Source organism: Ranitomeya imitator, chromosome 2, assembly GCF_032444005.1.
Source record: "Ranitomeya imitator isolate aRanImi1 chromosome 2, aRanImi1.pri, whole genome shotgun sequence".
Classification (NCBI taxonomy): Eukaryota; Metazoa; Chordata; class Amphibia; order Anura; family Dendrobatidae; genus Ranitomeya; species Ranitomeya imitator.
The window spans coordinates 395588656-395604237 of NC_091283.1; the positions used below are offsets into that span (position 1 = coordinate 395588656).

Below are 15582 nucleotides of genomic sequence, written 5' to 3' on the forward strand. Positions count from 1 at the left end.
ACATACAGATAATTATAGGCCGTGTGTATTTAGTACTGTATATTACCTGGTGATGTGAGGGGCTGGGGAACCTCCATCATGATGTCCTTGTAGAGATCTTTGTGCCCTTCTAAATACTCCCACTCCTCCATTGAGAAATAGATGGCGACATCCTGACACCTTATAGGAACCTAATACATACAATGATACATTCATGTCTTATGCAATATCTCTTCATAGCGTTACTGTATAATGTCCCAGCATTCCCAGCAGTGTCACCTCTCCAGTCAGCAGCTCAATCATCTTGTAGGTGAGTTCTAGGATCTTCTGGTCATTGATGTCCTCATGTATCAGTGACTGAGGTGGAGGCCCTGTGATTGGGCTCAGGGGTCTTCCCCATCCCTCAGACACAGGGGCGTGACTGCGCTCACTGGAGGTCTTTACTAATATGTAATCCTGGTTATGGAAAGACACACAAATAAATCTCACTACAGACATTTCCAGAGTCCTCACCTCTCCAGTTCTGTCCATCTGTTATTCTCATAAATAAGAATAATGTAATGTGACGTCATCAGAATCTCTCACCTGTCCAGTAAGCTGGAAGAGGATCTCTAGGGTGAGGTGTAATATCCTCTCGGCCATTTTGTCCCTGTTCCTATCCATCCTTGTGGGGCCACTCAGGAAAATTCTCATATAGAAGATCTCCACTGAGAGGATCCGATATTGTAGGGACCTGAATGGGGAGTAGATGACAATGTAACATTATAAAGATCTCATGTAAGAAATCTCCAGAGCTTTTACCGGCTTCACATGATCACTACAAACACTCATGGGCCTGTCCTGCCTCCGGTATAACACAAAATCAAATTATAATCACTGTCATGGTCAGTCACTCACTTAGCCTCTTACGTCACATGGTAACTACAGTAAATACTGACACTCAAATAGCTCAATAATGTCTTCTTTACAAAAGCTGATCCCGACCATCAAAGGGGTATTCTCAAGTTTGAAAATGATCACCTAACTGTGTTATATGGGAGAACATCCTGATTATTGGGAGTTTCAGCTCCTTAACATGTGCCACCCTGTTTTTAAAGGGACCAAAAGTAATTGGACAATTGACTATAAGGCTATTTCATGGACAGGTGTGGGCAATCCCTTTGTTATGTCATTCTCAATTAAGCAGATAAAAGGCCTGGAGTTGATTTGAGGCGTGGTGCTTGCATTTGGAAGGTTTTGCTGTGAAGTAAACATGCGGTCAAAGGAGCTCTCCATGCAGGTGAAACAAGCCATCCTTAAGCTGCGAAAACAGAAAAACCCATCCGAGAAATTGTTACAATATTAGGAGTGGCAAAATCTACAGTTTGGTACATCCTGAGAAAGAAAGAAAGCACTGGTGAACTCATCAATGCAATAAGATCTGGGCGCCCACGTAAGACAACAGTGGTGGATAATCGCAGAATAATCTCCATGGTGAAGAGAAACCCCTTCACAACAGCCAACCAAGTGAACAACACTCTCCAGGAGGTAGGTGTATCAATATCCAAATCTACCATAAAGAGAAGACTGCATGAAAGTAAATACAGAGGGTTCACTGCACGGTGCAAACCACTCATAATCATCAAGAATAAAAAGGCAGGACTGGACTTTGCTAAAAAAACATCTAAAAAAGCCAGCACAGTTCTGGAAGAACATTCTTTGGACAGATGAAACCTAGATCAACCTCTACCTGAATGATGGAAAGAGAAAAGTATGGCGAAGGCGTGGTACAGCTCATGATCCAAAGCATACCGCATCATCAGTAAAACACGGAGGCAGTGTGATGGCTTGGGCATGCATGGCTGCCAGTGACACTGGGTCACTAGTGTTTATTGATGATGTGACACAGGACAGAAGCAGCCAAATGAATTCTGAGGTATTCAGAGCCATACTGTGTGCTCAGATCCAGCCAAATTGATTGTTCGTCGTTTCATACTACAGATGGACAATGACCCAAAACATAAAGCCAAAGCAACTCAGGAGTTTATTAAAGCAAAGAAGTAGAATATTCATGAATGGCCAAATCAGTCACCTGATCTCAACCCAATTGAGCATGCATTTCACTTGTTAAAGACTAAACTTCAGACAGAAAGGCCCACAAACAAACAGCAATTGAAAACCACTGCAGTGAAGACCTGGCAGAGCATCAAAAAGGAGGGAACACAGCGTCTGGTGATGTCCATGAGTTCAAGACTTCAGGCAGTCATTGCCAACAAAGGGTTTTCAACCAAGTACTAGAAATGAACATTTTATTTAAAATTATTTATTCTGTCCAATTACTTTTGATCCCTTTAAAAACAGGGTGGCACTTGTTTTGTTTAAAATTCATTCTGGTAATGTCTATAACCAAAATTAGAAAAATGTTGTCTCTGTCCAAATATATATGGATGTAACTGTATGGCCTGGTGCCTGCACACCAATATTAGTCCAAATGATTTTGATTAGGAAATGTGGCCTGGTGCCTGCACCCAAATATTATCCAAAATGATTTTGATTAAAAAATGTGGCCTTGTGCCTGCACCACAATATTAGCCCAAACGATTTTTATTAGGAAATGTGGCCTGCTGCCTGCACCACAAAATTAGTTCAAACGATTTTGATTATTAAATATGGCCTCGTGCCTGTACCACAATGTTAGCCCAGACAATTTTGATTAGGAAATGTGTCCTGCTGCCTGCACAACAATATTAGCCTAAATGATTTTGATTAGGAAATGTGACCTCCTGACTGCAGCACAGTATTAGCCCAAACAATTTAGATGAAATGTGGATGTGGAGACATGGGGTTTCGGCGTGCTCACCGGTCTGCTAACTGAAAAAGCATGGCTTAGAAATCGTCCCGCCGAACACCCGCTATCCCTTTAACGTGGGCATAATGCTACTCAGACAACAAAGGGTGAGGGTAAAACAGTGTTGCAAAGCTTTATTGAACCACAAAACAGGCAGATAACATGTAGAACAATCCCAGCACAATACCCCAAGATGGTGCACATTACAAAGTCTCACCCTTCCACTGACTTGCCGGGATAATGGCAGTTATTACGTCAGAGCTCCCACGGTCAGCTATCCCACCCGTGGCATGCCCGCAGAGAGGAGGTAATGACAAGCGTAGAGAGATGACAGTCCATTCAGGTAGGGGCTCCGGAAGGTGAGTATATAATGATTTTTAATTTTTTTTAACATTAGATCTTTTTACTATTGATGCCGCATAGGCAGCATCAATAGTAAAAAGTTTGTCACACAGGGTTAATAGCCGCGTTAACGGACTGCGTTACACCGCAGCATAACATGGTCCCTTAACGCTGCCATTAACCCTGTGTGAGCGCTGACTGGAGGGGAGTATGGAGCGGGCACTGACTGCGGGGAGTAAGGAGTGGCCATTTTGCCGCCAGACTGTGCCCGTCGCTGATTGGTCGTGGCCGTTTTGCCGCAACCAATCAGCGACTTGGGATTTTCCGTGGCAGAAAGAAAGAAAGACAGAAGGACAGACAGAAAGACGGAAGTGACCCTTAGACAATTATATAGTAGATATATGTCAGGGTTGGCCTGAGACAGAGGAGGGCCCCCTGCAAGAACATTATGTAGGCCTTTTACAGTTGCATCACTTTTGTTATGTTTAGAAGTGGAAGTGCCCCGATAGATAGATAGATAGATAGATAGATAGATAGATAGATAGATAGATAGATAGACAGGTAAATTCTCATAACTCCTGAAATGACGCTCCGGTAGTCCTGCCAGTCTTGTTAGCTGTTCTGATAGGGATGACATGTTGACCACGAATGTGACTTCTGATACCAGTGATTGGCTGCAAAAGGAAAGCTGAAAGTGGCCAAGATGTCACCACTACAGAACAGCTATTAAACAGACAGGACCATTAGAAGTTCGCGAGGTATGCGATCTTGTTATTTAATGCATAACCTGCTTTTTGGCCAGTTAATTAACCAAAATTTGTCCAACCCCTTTAAATATTGCTTGCCTATCCTTTGACCACATTTTTAAAGGACGTCTAATCCCCAAAGCCCCAAATTCAGAACAATGAAGAAACCATTTCACCACCTTTTCTATTTCCACAGACGCTCCTCGGCAGGGGTGTCTGTGCCTCGCACTGTAGATCATCTTATTCACTGGAATAGATGGCTCTATCATTGAGATTAAAGCCGGGAGTCTGAGTCAGATAAGCCTTTAATATTAAAGTGCCGGAAAATGTTATCAAGAGAAGTCTTTGGTACAACAATACCCCATCATTTTCCGAGATTATTATTGTGAATAGATAGTGCTCTATTACATGTCAAAATATTAATTTGAGCAAATTATTATTGTTCTACCTAATAATGCTTTAAAGGGGTATTCTGACCACCCAATTGGGGACACCGCAGTGTTCCAGGGCTTAGCACTGTCACCTTGCAGCATGGTGGCCCGATTCTAATGCATTGGGTATTCTAGAATATGTATAGTAGTATATAGCACAGCTCACGTAGTATATAGCACAGCCCACGCAGTATATAACACAGCCCACACAGTATATAACACAGCCACGTACTATATAGCACAGCACACGTAGTATATAACACAGCCACGTAGTATATAACACAGCCACGTAGTATACCGCACAGCCCATGTAGTATATAACACAGCCACGTAGTATATAGCACAGCCACATAGTATATAACACAGCCCATGCAGTATATAACACAGCCCACGTAGTATATAACACAGCCCACACAGTATATAACACAGCCCACATAGCATATAACACAGGCCACATAGCATATAACACAGCCCACGTAGCATATAACACAGCCCATGTAGCATATAACACAGTGCATGTAGCATATAGCACAACCCACGTAGTATATAACACAGCCACGTAGTATATAGCACAACCACGTAGTATATAACACAGCACACACAGTATATAACACAGCCCATGCAGTATATAACACAGCCGATGTAGTATATAACACAGCCCATATAGTATATAACACAGCCCACGCAGAATATAACACAGGCCACCCAGTATATAGCACAGGCCACGTAGTAGATAGCACAGCCCACGTATTAGATAGCACAGCCCACGTATTAGATAACACAGCCCACGTAGTAGATAACACAGGCCACGTAGCATATAGCACAGCCCACATAGTATAAAGCACAGGCCACATAGTATATAACACAGCCCACATAGTATATAGCACAGGCCACGTAGTATATAGCATAGCCCACGTAGTAGATAACACAGCCCACAAAGTATATAGCACAGAGACGTATATAACACTGGAGGGGAGTGTGGGGGAGGCGGAGGTGGCAGCTTTCTGGAGACTGTCCTCGGCCGGCCGGCCATGAGAGGAGCAGATGTTCCGGCGGTGGTGAGAGCGGTGGAGGCGCCGTCTTCGGCAGTGCCGGAACAGCACACGGTCCGCACATAACAATAACAGGACACGTGTGTAGATGATGGAGAGGCCGAGGGCCCGGCCGGGAGTGTGGCTTACATGGGGCGCTGTTATGGTCTGGTGATTAAGGAGCGACATGTGACTAGCTCTGAGCAGGTGGGAACTATACTGACCGCAGTCCCTAAGCTCAACACAACACTAGAAGTAGCCGTGGAATGCTCCTAACTCTGCCTAGGCATCTCGTCACAGCCTAAGAGCTAACTATCCTTAAAGATAGAAGCAGGAAAACTATCTTGCCTCAGAGAAAATCCCCAAAGGATAGATAGCCCCCCACATGTAATGACTGTGAGAGGAGAAGGAAATGACATACGTAGTAAGAAACAAGATTTAGCACAGGAGGCCACTTCTAGCTAGAAAGGAAAGAGCACTGTGCAGTCAGTAATAAAACCTAGAAAAAGTCTACCGCAGAGAAATGCAAAAAAACTCCACACCTAACTAAAGGTGTGGAGGGCAAACTCTGCTGCCCAGAGCTTCCAGCAAGCTGAACAGATCAATACTGATAAACTGGACAAGAGCAAAAACTAAGACAGTAATGAACAACAAAGTCCACAATAAGTGAACTGCAAATGACTAGCAAGGACATAGCTTTGCAGAACTGGTCAGAGTGTCAGGAAAATCCAAAGAGCAATGACTCCAGGCTGGAACAATTGACAACTGGCATAGATGAGGGCTAAGGCCAGACTAATATAGCCAAGCCCATAAGACAATCAGTGAAAACAGCTGCAGAAGCTAAATCCAAGAAGCAGCCATACCACTCAAAACCACAGGAGGGAGCCCAAGAGCAGAACTCACAAAAATACTACTTACAACCACCGGAGGGAGCCCAAGAGCGGAATTCACAACAGTACCCCCCCCTGAGGAGGGGTCACCGAACCCTCACCAGAGCCCCCAGGCCGATCAGGACGAGCCAAATGGAAAGCACGAACCAAATCGGCGGCATGAACATCGGAGGCAACAACCCAAGAATTATCCTCCTGGCCATAACCCTTCCACTTGACAAGATACTGAAGCTTCCGCCTAGAAAAACGAGAATCCAAAATTTTGTCAACCATATATTCCAACTCCCCCTCAACCAACAGCGGGGCAGGAGGATCAACAGATGGAACAACGGGCACCACATATCTCCGCAACAAAGATCTATGGAAAACATTGTGGATGGCAAAAGAAGCTGGAAGGTCCAAACGAAAAGACACAGGATTGATAATCTCAGAAATCTTATAAGGACCAATAAACCGAGGCTTGAACTTAGGGGAAGAAACCTTCATAGGGACATGACGAGAGGACAACCAGACCAAATCCCCCACACGAAGCCGAGGACCAACACACCGACGGCGGTTAGCAAAACGCTGAGCCCTTTCCTGGGACAATGTCAAATTGTCCACCACATGAGCCCAAATCCGCTGCAACCTGTCCACCACAGAATCCACACCAGGACAATCAGAAGGCTCAACCTGCCCTGAAGAAAAACGAGGATGGAAACCAAAATTACAAAAGAAAGGCGAAACCAAAGTAGCCGAACTGGCCCGATTATTAAGGGCAAACTCGGCCAACGGCAAAAAAGTCACCCAATCATCCTGATCAGCGGACACAAAGCATCTCAAATAGGTTTCCAAGGTTTGATTACTTCACTCAGTTTGGCCATTAGTCTGAGGATGGATCGCCGAAGAAAAAGACAAATCAATACCCATCCTAGCACAAAAGGCCCGCCAAAACCTGGAAACAAACTGGGAACCTCTATCAGACACAATATTCTCCGGAATGCCATGCAAACGAACCACATGTTGAAAAAACAATGGAACCAAATCAGAGGAGGAAGGCAATTTAGGCAATGGACCATTTTAGAGAACCGGTCACAAACCACCCAGATAACAGACATCCTCTGGGACACAGGAAGATCCGAAATAAAATCCATGGAAATATGCGTCCAAGGCCTCTCTGGAATGGGCAAAGGCAAAAGCAACCCACTAGCACGGGAACAGCAAGGCTTAGCCCGGGCACAGGTCCCACAGGACTGCACAAAAGAACGCACATCCCGCGACAAGGAAGGCCACCAAAAGGACCTAGCAACCAAATCCCTGGTACCAAAAATCCCAGGATGACCGGCCAACACAGAACAATGGACCTCAGAAATTACCTTACTTGTCCATCTATCAGGAACAACCAGCTTCCCTACAGGACAGCGGTCAGGCTTATCAGCCTGAAATTCCTGAAGCGCCCGCCGCAAATCAGGGGAGATGGCAGATAGAATCACCCCTTCCCTAAGAATGCCAACCAGCTCAAGGACTCCAGGGGAATCAGGCAAAAAACTCCTAGAGAGGGCATCCGCCTTAACATTCTTAGATCCCGGAAGATATGAGACCACAAAATCAAAACGGGAGAAAAACAGGGACCACCGAGCCTGTCTAGGGTTCAGCCGCTTGGCCGACTCGAGGTAAATCAGATTCTTATGATCGGTCAAGACCACAATGCGGTGCTTGGCTCCCTCAAGCCAATGTCGCCACTCCTCAAATGCCCATTTCATAGCCAACAACTTCCGATTGCCGACATCATAATTGCGTTCCGCAGGCGAAAACTTTCGGGAAAAGAAGGCACATGGCTTCATCAAGGAACCATCAGAATTCCTCTGTGACAAAACGGCCCCTGCCCCAATCTCAGGAGCGTCAACCTCAACCTGAAAAGGAAGAGAAACATCCGGCTGACGCAAGACAGGGGCAGAAGTAAATCGGCGTTTAAGTTCTCGAAAGGCCTCAACAGCCTCAGAGGACCAATTTGTCACATCAGCGCCTTTCTTCGTCAAGTCGGTCAGGGGTTTAACCACACTAGAGAAGTTGGCAATGAAACGGCGATAAAAATTAGCAAAGCCCAAAAATTTCTGAAGGTTCTTCACAGATGTAGGTTGAATCCAGTCATGAATGGCTTGGACCTTAACAGGATCCATTTCTATAGACGAAGGAGAAAAAATAAACCCCAAAAAAGAGACCTTCTGAACTCCGAATAGGCACTTAGACCCCTTCACAAATAGAGCATTATCACGAAGGATCTGGAATACCATCCTGACCTGCTTCACATGAGACTCCCAATCATTGGAAAAAATCAAAATATCATCCAAATACACAATCAAGAATTTGTCAAGATAATTGCGGAAAATATCATGCATAAAGGACTGAAATACAGAAGGAGCATTAGAGAGCCCAAATGGCATCACAAGGTATTCAAAATGGCCTTCGGGCGTATTAAATGCAGTTTTCCATTCGTCACCCTGTTTAATACGAACAAGATTATATGCCCCTCGGAGGTCAATCTTAGTAAACCAACTAGCCCCCTTAATCTGAGCAAACAAATGAGTAAGCAAAAGCAAGGGGTATTGGAATTTGACCGTGATCTTATTAAGAAGAAGATAATCAATACAGGGTCTCAAGGAGCCATCCTTCTTAGCAACAAAAAAGAAACCCGCTCCCAATGGTGACGAAGAGGGCCGAATATGCCCTTTCTCCAAAGATTCCTTAACATAGCTCCGCATGGCGGCATCCTCTGGCACAGACAGATTGAAAAGTCGGCCCTTAGGGAACTTACAACCAGGAATCAAGTTAATAGCACAATCACAGTCCCTATGTGGAGGAAGGGAACTGGACTTGGGCTCATCAAATACATCCTGGAAATCCAACAAAAACTCAGGGACCTCAGAAGAGGGGGAAGAGGAAATTGACATCAAAGGAACGTCACTATGTACCCCTTGACAACCCCAACTAGTCACAGACATAGTTTTCCAATCCAGCACCGGATTATGTTCCTGTAACCATGGAAATCCCAGTACAACAACACCATGCAGGTTATGCAACACCAGAAAACGGCAATCTTCCTGATGTGCAGGAGCCATGTACATAGTCATCTGTGTCCAGTACTGAGGCTTATCCTTGGCCAAGGGTGTAGCATCAATGCCCCTCAAAGGAATAGGGCTCTGCAACGGCTGCAAGGAAAAACCACAGCGCCCGGCGAATTCTAAGTCCATTAACTTCAGGGCAGCGCCTGAATCCACAAATGCCATGACAGAAAAGGACGACAATGAGCAAATCAGGGTCACAGATAAGAGAAATTTAGACTGTATAGTACTAATGGTAACAGACCTAGCGACTCTCTTAGTACGCTTAGGGCAATCAGAGATAACATGAGCCGAATCACCACAGTAAAAACACAGCCTATTCTGATGTCTGAATTCCTGCCGTTCTATTCTAGTCAAAATCCTATCACATTGCATAGGTTCAGGACTTTGCTCAGAGGATACTGCCATATGGTGCACAGCTTTGCGCTCGCGCAGACGCCGATCAATCTGAATGGCTACTAACATAGATTCGCTCAAACCGGCAGGCGTAGGAAAGCCCACCATAACATCTTTAAGGGTTTCAGAAAGACCTTTTCTGAAAATAGCAGCCAGAGCCTCTTCATTCCATTTAGTGAGCACAGACTATTTTCTAAATTTCTGGCAGTATAACTCTGCCGCATCCTGACCCTGACACAGGGCCAACAGTGTTTTCTCAGCGTGCTCTACAGAGTTAGGTTCGTCATACAATAATCCGAGCAATTGAAAAAATGCATCTACATTAAGCAATGCCGAATTCCCTGACTCAAGAGAGAATGCCCAGTCCTGAGGATCGCCACGCAGCAGAGAAATAACTATCTTCACTTGCTGAATGGGATCACCAGAGGAACGGGGTTTCAGAGCAAAAAACAATTTGCAGTTATTTTCAAAGTTCAAAAACTTAGATCTATCCCCGTAAAACAAATCCGGAGTGGGAATTCTAGGCTCTAAGGCCGGAGTCTGAACAACATAATCTTGAATACTCTGTACTCTTGCAGCAAGCTGATCCACACGAGAAAATAACCCCTGAACATCCATGCCTGCATCCAAATCCAGAATCACCCAGAGATAAGAGGAAGAAAAAAAGACAACACAAATATAGAAAAAATATAGAAAAAAAAATGGCTCAGAACTCCTTTTCTTTTCCTTCTTTTGAGATGCATTCAGCTCATTTTTGGCCAGTTGTACTGTTATGGTCTGGTGATTAAGGAGCGACATGTGACTAGCTCTGAGCAGGTGGGAACTATACTGACCGCAGTCCCTAAGCTCAACACAACACTAGAAGTAGCCTTGGAATGCTCCTAATTCTGCCTAGGCATCTCGTCACAGCCTAAGAGCTAACTACCCCTAAAGATAGAAGCAGGAAAACTATCTTGCCTCAGAGAAAATCCCCAAAGGATAGATAGCCCCCCACATGTAATGACTGTGAGAGGAGAAGGAAATGACATACGTAGTAAGAAACAAGATTTAGCACAGGAGGCCACTTCTAGCTAGAAAGGAAAGTACAGGAAAGAGCACTGTGCGGTCAGTAATAAAACCTAGAAAAAGTCCACCGCAGAGAAATGCAAAAAACTCCACACCTAACTAAAGGTGTGGAGGGCAAACTCTGCTGCCCAGAGCTTCCAGCAAGCTGAATAGATCAATACTGATAAACTGGACAAGAGCAAAAACAAAGACAGTAATGAACAACAAAGTCCACAATAAGTGAACTGCAAAGGACAAGCAAGGACATAGCTTTGCAGAACTGGTCAGAGTGTCAGGAAAATCCAAAGAGCAATGACTCCAGGCTGGAACAATTGACAACTGGCATAGATGAGGGCTAAGGCTAGACTAATATAGCCAAGCCCATAAGACGATAAGTGAAAACAGCTGCAGAAGCTAAATCCAAGAAGCAGCCATACCACTCAAAACCACAGGAGGGAGCCCGAGAGCAGAACTGACAAAAATACTACTTACAACCACCGGAGGGAGCCCAAGAGCGGAATTCACAACAGGGCGCCCTGCGGGACTTCACAGTGCCGGCACATGGGCTGGCTCCGAAGAGCTGTTCACGTGCGGGGTGATAGTTCGCCCTTCCTGTAGTGCGGCACGGAGGCCGCTGCTGGCGGAGGACATCGTGGCTGCTCCTGGGAGTGTGCGGATCCCTGGGCACAGGTCAGATGATGGCGGCTGCTGTGATCTCCCAGTTGTATTTCCGTGTCCTGCATTATAGCTCCATAAGATGCTCCATAAAGATATTTGCGCCATATAGTGCTGCACAAATGTTGATTATGGGCCCATAAGATGCTCCATAAAGATTATGATGGGCCCCATAAGATGCTCCATACAGACACTTGCCCCATATAGTGCTGCACAAACATTGATTATGGCCCCATAAGATGCTCCATACAGACACTTGCCCCATATAATGCTCCACAAACGTTAATTATGGCCCCATAAGATGCTCCATAAAGATATTTGTGCCATATAGTGCTGCACAAACGTTGATTATGGCTCTATAAGATTCTCCATACGGACACTTGCCCCATTTGCTGTTGCTGCGATAAAAAAAAAAATCATATACTCACCTCTCCGTCGCTCAGGCCCCCGGCACTTTCAATATTCACCTGACTTTGTTTCGGCGCTGCTCCATCTTCAGCGTCTTCTGCACTGACGTTCAGGTACTAACCACGTCACTACGTCCTCTGACCTGAGCGTCACTGCAGAAGACGCTGAAGACGGAGCGGCGCCGGAAAGAGGAGCAGGTGAATATCGTGCAGCACTCCCCTCCCAGTTATACTCACCTGCTCCTGGCGCAGTCCCTGCTTCCCCGGCGCCGCAGCTTCTTCCTGTATTGAGCAGTCACCGTTACCGCTCATTACAGTAATGAATATGCGGCTCCACCCCTATGGGAGGTGGTGCCGCATATTCATTACTGTAATGAGCGGTACCATGTGACCGCTCAGTACAGGAGGAAGCTGCGGCGCCGGGGAACCAGGGACCTGCAGGGACCGCGCCAGGAGCAGGTGAGTATATTTAGACAGCCCCCGCTCCCCCTCCCCTGCCGACCCCTGGGTATGACTCGAGTATAAGCCGAGACGGGGACTTTCAACCCAAAAATTGGGCTGAAAATCTCGGCTTATACTTGAGTATATATGGTAAATGTTCATTTTTTCTTCCACATTTCAAAAATTCCTATGAAGCACCTGGAGGGTTAAAAAAAAACCTCTTGAATGTGGTTTTGATGATCTTGAGGGGGGCAGTTTTTAGAATGTTGTCACTTTTGGGTATTTTCTGTCATATAGACCCCTCAAAGTCTCTTCAAATGTGAGGTGGTCCCTAAAAGAATGGTTTTGTAAATTTTGTTGGAAAAATGAGAAATCGCTGGTCCGGTTTTAACCCTTATAACTTCCCAGTAAAAAAAAAAAAAAAATGATGCTACAAAATTTGTTCTGATGTATAACAGACATGTGTGAAACATTATTAACTATTTTGTGTGACATAACTCTCTGGTTTAAGGGCATAAAAATTAAAAGTTTGAAAATTGCTGATTTTTGCCATATTTCTGATATTTTCACAAATAAATGTTATATTAAACAAGTTTTACAACTATAATATTCTAATATATAGATAAGCAGCGCTCGTGAAGTGGATAGGGATAGCTGCGGGTAGTGCTCCTCACCACACAGAGGAGAAAGGGAAACTATAGATAACAAGAAATATATTTTGCAATATACAGATCCTTCTCAAAAAATTAGCATATAGTGTTAAATTTCATTATTTACCATAATGTAATTATTACAATTAAACTTTCATATATTATAGATTCATTATCCACCAACTGAAATTTGTCAGGTCTTTTATTGTTTTAATACTGATGATTTTGGCATACAACTCCTGATAACCCAAAAAACCTGTCTCAATAAATTAGCATATCAAGAAAAGGTTCTCTAAACGACCTATTACCCTAATCTTCTGAATCAACTAATTAACTCTAAACACATGCAAAAGATACCTGAGGCTTTTATAAACTCCCTGCCTGGTTCATTACTCAAAACCCCCATCATGGGTAAGACTAGCGACCTGACAGATGTCAAGAAGGCCATCATTGACACCCTCAAGCAAGAGGGTAAGACCCAGAAAGAAATTTCTCAACAAATAGGCTGTTCCCAGAGTGCTGTATCAAGGCACCTCAATGGTAAGTCTGTTGGAAGGAAACAATGTGGCAGAGAACGCTGTACAACGAGAAGAGGAGACCGGACCCTGAGGAAGATTGTGGAGAAGGACCGATTCCAGACCTTGGGGAACCTGAGGAAGCAGTGGACTGAGTCTGGTGTGGAAACATCCAGAGCCACCGTGCACAGGCGTGTGCAGGAAATGGGCTACAGGTGCCACATTCCCCAGGTAAAGCCACTTTTGAGCTACAGAGAAGCAGCACTGGACTGTTGCTAAGTGGTCCCAAGTACTTTTTTCTGATGAAAGCAAATTTTGCATGTCATTCGGAAATCAAGGTGCCAGAGTCTGGAGGAAGACTGGGGAGAAGGAAATGCCAAAATGCCTGAAGTCCAGTGTCAAGTACCCACAGTCAGTGATGGTGTGGGGTGCCATGTCAGCTGCTGGTGTTGGTCCACTGTGTTTCATCAAGGGCAGGGTCAATGCAGCTAGCTATCAGGAGATTTTGGAGCACTTCATGCTTCCATCGGCTGAAATGCTTTATGGAGATGAAGATTTCATTTTTCAGCACAACCTGGCACCTGCTCACAGTGCCAAAACCACTGGTAAATGGTTTACTGACCATGGTATTACTGTGCTCAATTGGCCTGCCAACTCTCCTGACCTGAACCCCATAGAGAATCTGTGGGATATTGTGAAGAGAAAGTTGAGAGACGCAAGACCCAACACTCTGGATGAGCTTAAGGCCGCTATTGAAGCATCCTGGGCCTCCATAACATCTCAGCAGTGTCACAGGCTGATTGCCTCCATGCCACGCCGCATTGAAGCAGTCATTTCTGCCAAAGGATTCCCGACCAAGTATTGAGTGCATAACTGAACATTATTATTTGATGGTTTTTTTGTTTGTTATTAAAAAACACTTTTATTTGATTGGATGGGTGAAATATGCTAATTTATTGAGACAGGTTTTTTGGGTTATCAGGAGTTGTATGCCAAAATCATCAGTATTAAAACAATAAAAGACCTGACAAATTTCAGTTGGTGGATAATGAATCTATAATATATGAAAGTTTAATTGTAATCATTACATTATGGTAAATAATGAAATTTAACACTATATGCTAATTTTTTGAGAAGGACCTGTATATACCTGCGCTTATCCTAACAGAATATTCTGGTATGCATACACCATGGGTGGTTACCTTATTAGTTGACGGGTAGTAGAGAATCCGTCTATAGATGTATAGGCAAATCGGGAAAGACTTGTGTGAAGGGACTGAAATGGTAAACGGTACAATAGTGAACAACAATGAACGTCTACAGAAATATAGATGTACAGGACTATAAATGTCACAAACACTAAGCTTATAAAAAATGGAATAGTTTCACAACTATCATGAAGTACAATATGTCGTAAGAAAGCAGTCTCAGAATCAGTGGGATCCGTTAAAGTGTTCCAGAGTTATTACCTCATAAAGTGGCCTAGTCAGTAAAGTGAAAAAAGGTTTGGGGGTAAATGGGTTAATACATTTAAGACTTGTGTGTGAATCTGATGGAGTTTTAGGTCAAATTAATTCATAAATATTTCTAAAGAGTTCCCGACCTTTCAGGCTCCGCTGTATATTCTAGGGGTCAGAGAGACCCCGACCTTCAGCCCATTAGGGTTTAGTCCTGTTCCCCCATCACACCCTCCCTGCTCCCTCATTACCTGTCACCAGTGCAGACCTCTTCTCTTACATGGAGCTGTGTCCTACACTTCCTGCAAAATGGAGACTGGCTCCTCCCTTCCATGGGACTGATCACATGACTGTGACCTCATCACAGGTCCTGGAAGCACAGATCAGTCGTACAGTGGGGAAAATTAAGTATTTGATACACTGCCGAAGTTTTCCCACCCACAAAGTATAGAGAGGTCTGTAATTTTTATCGTAGGTGCACTTCAACTGTTAGAGGCAGAATCTAAAAAAAATCCAGAAAATCACAGTCAGATTCTTACATAATTAATTTGCATTTAATTGAATGAAATAAGTACTTGATAAAATAAAAAAGCAGACCTTAATATTTGGTACAGAAACCTTTGTTTGCAATTACAGAGGTCAGACATTTC

The 15582-nt window shown here is 44.3% G+C and overlaps 1 protein-coding gene across 2 annotated transcripts in view; it reads right to left on the reverse strand.

Moving 5' to 3' along the window:
• LOC138667039 (oocyte zinc finger protein XlCOF8.4-like) overlaps positions 1 to 15264 on the reverse strand; it is a 33650-nt gene extending 18386 nt beyond the window's left edge. For both annotated transcript variants that reach the window (XM_069755291.1, XM_069755290.1), the window contains exons 1-5: positions 15184 to 15264; positions 14678 to 14751; positions 565 to 712; positions 259 to 435; positions 47 to 170 (exon numbers count right to left, since the gene is read on the reverse strand). In XM_069755291.1, coding sequence (XP_069611392.1) covers positions 47 to 170; positions 259 to 435; positions 565 to 672 — 409 coding nt within the window. In that variant the 5' untranslated portion in view covers positions 673 to 712; positions 14678 to 14751; positions 15184 to 15264. The remainder of the gene's footprint in view (positions 1 to 46; positions 171 to 258; positions 436 to 564; positions 713 to 14677; positions 14752 to 15183) is intronic.
• Between the last annotated feature and the right edge of the window lie 318 nt (positions 15265 to 15582).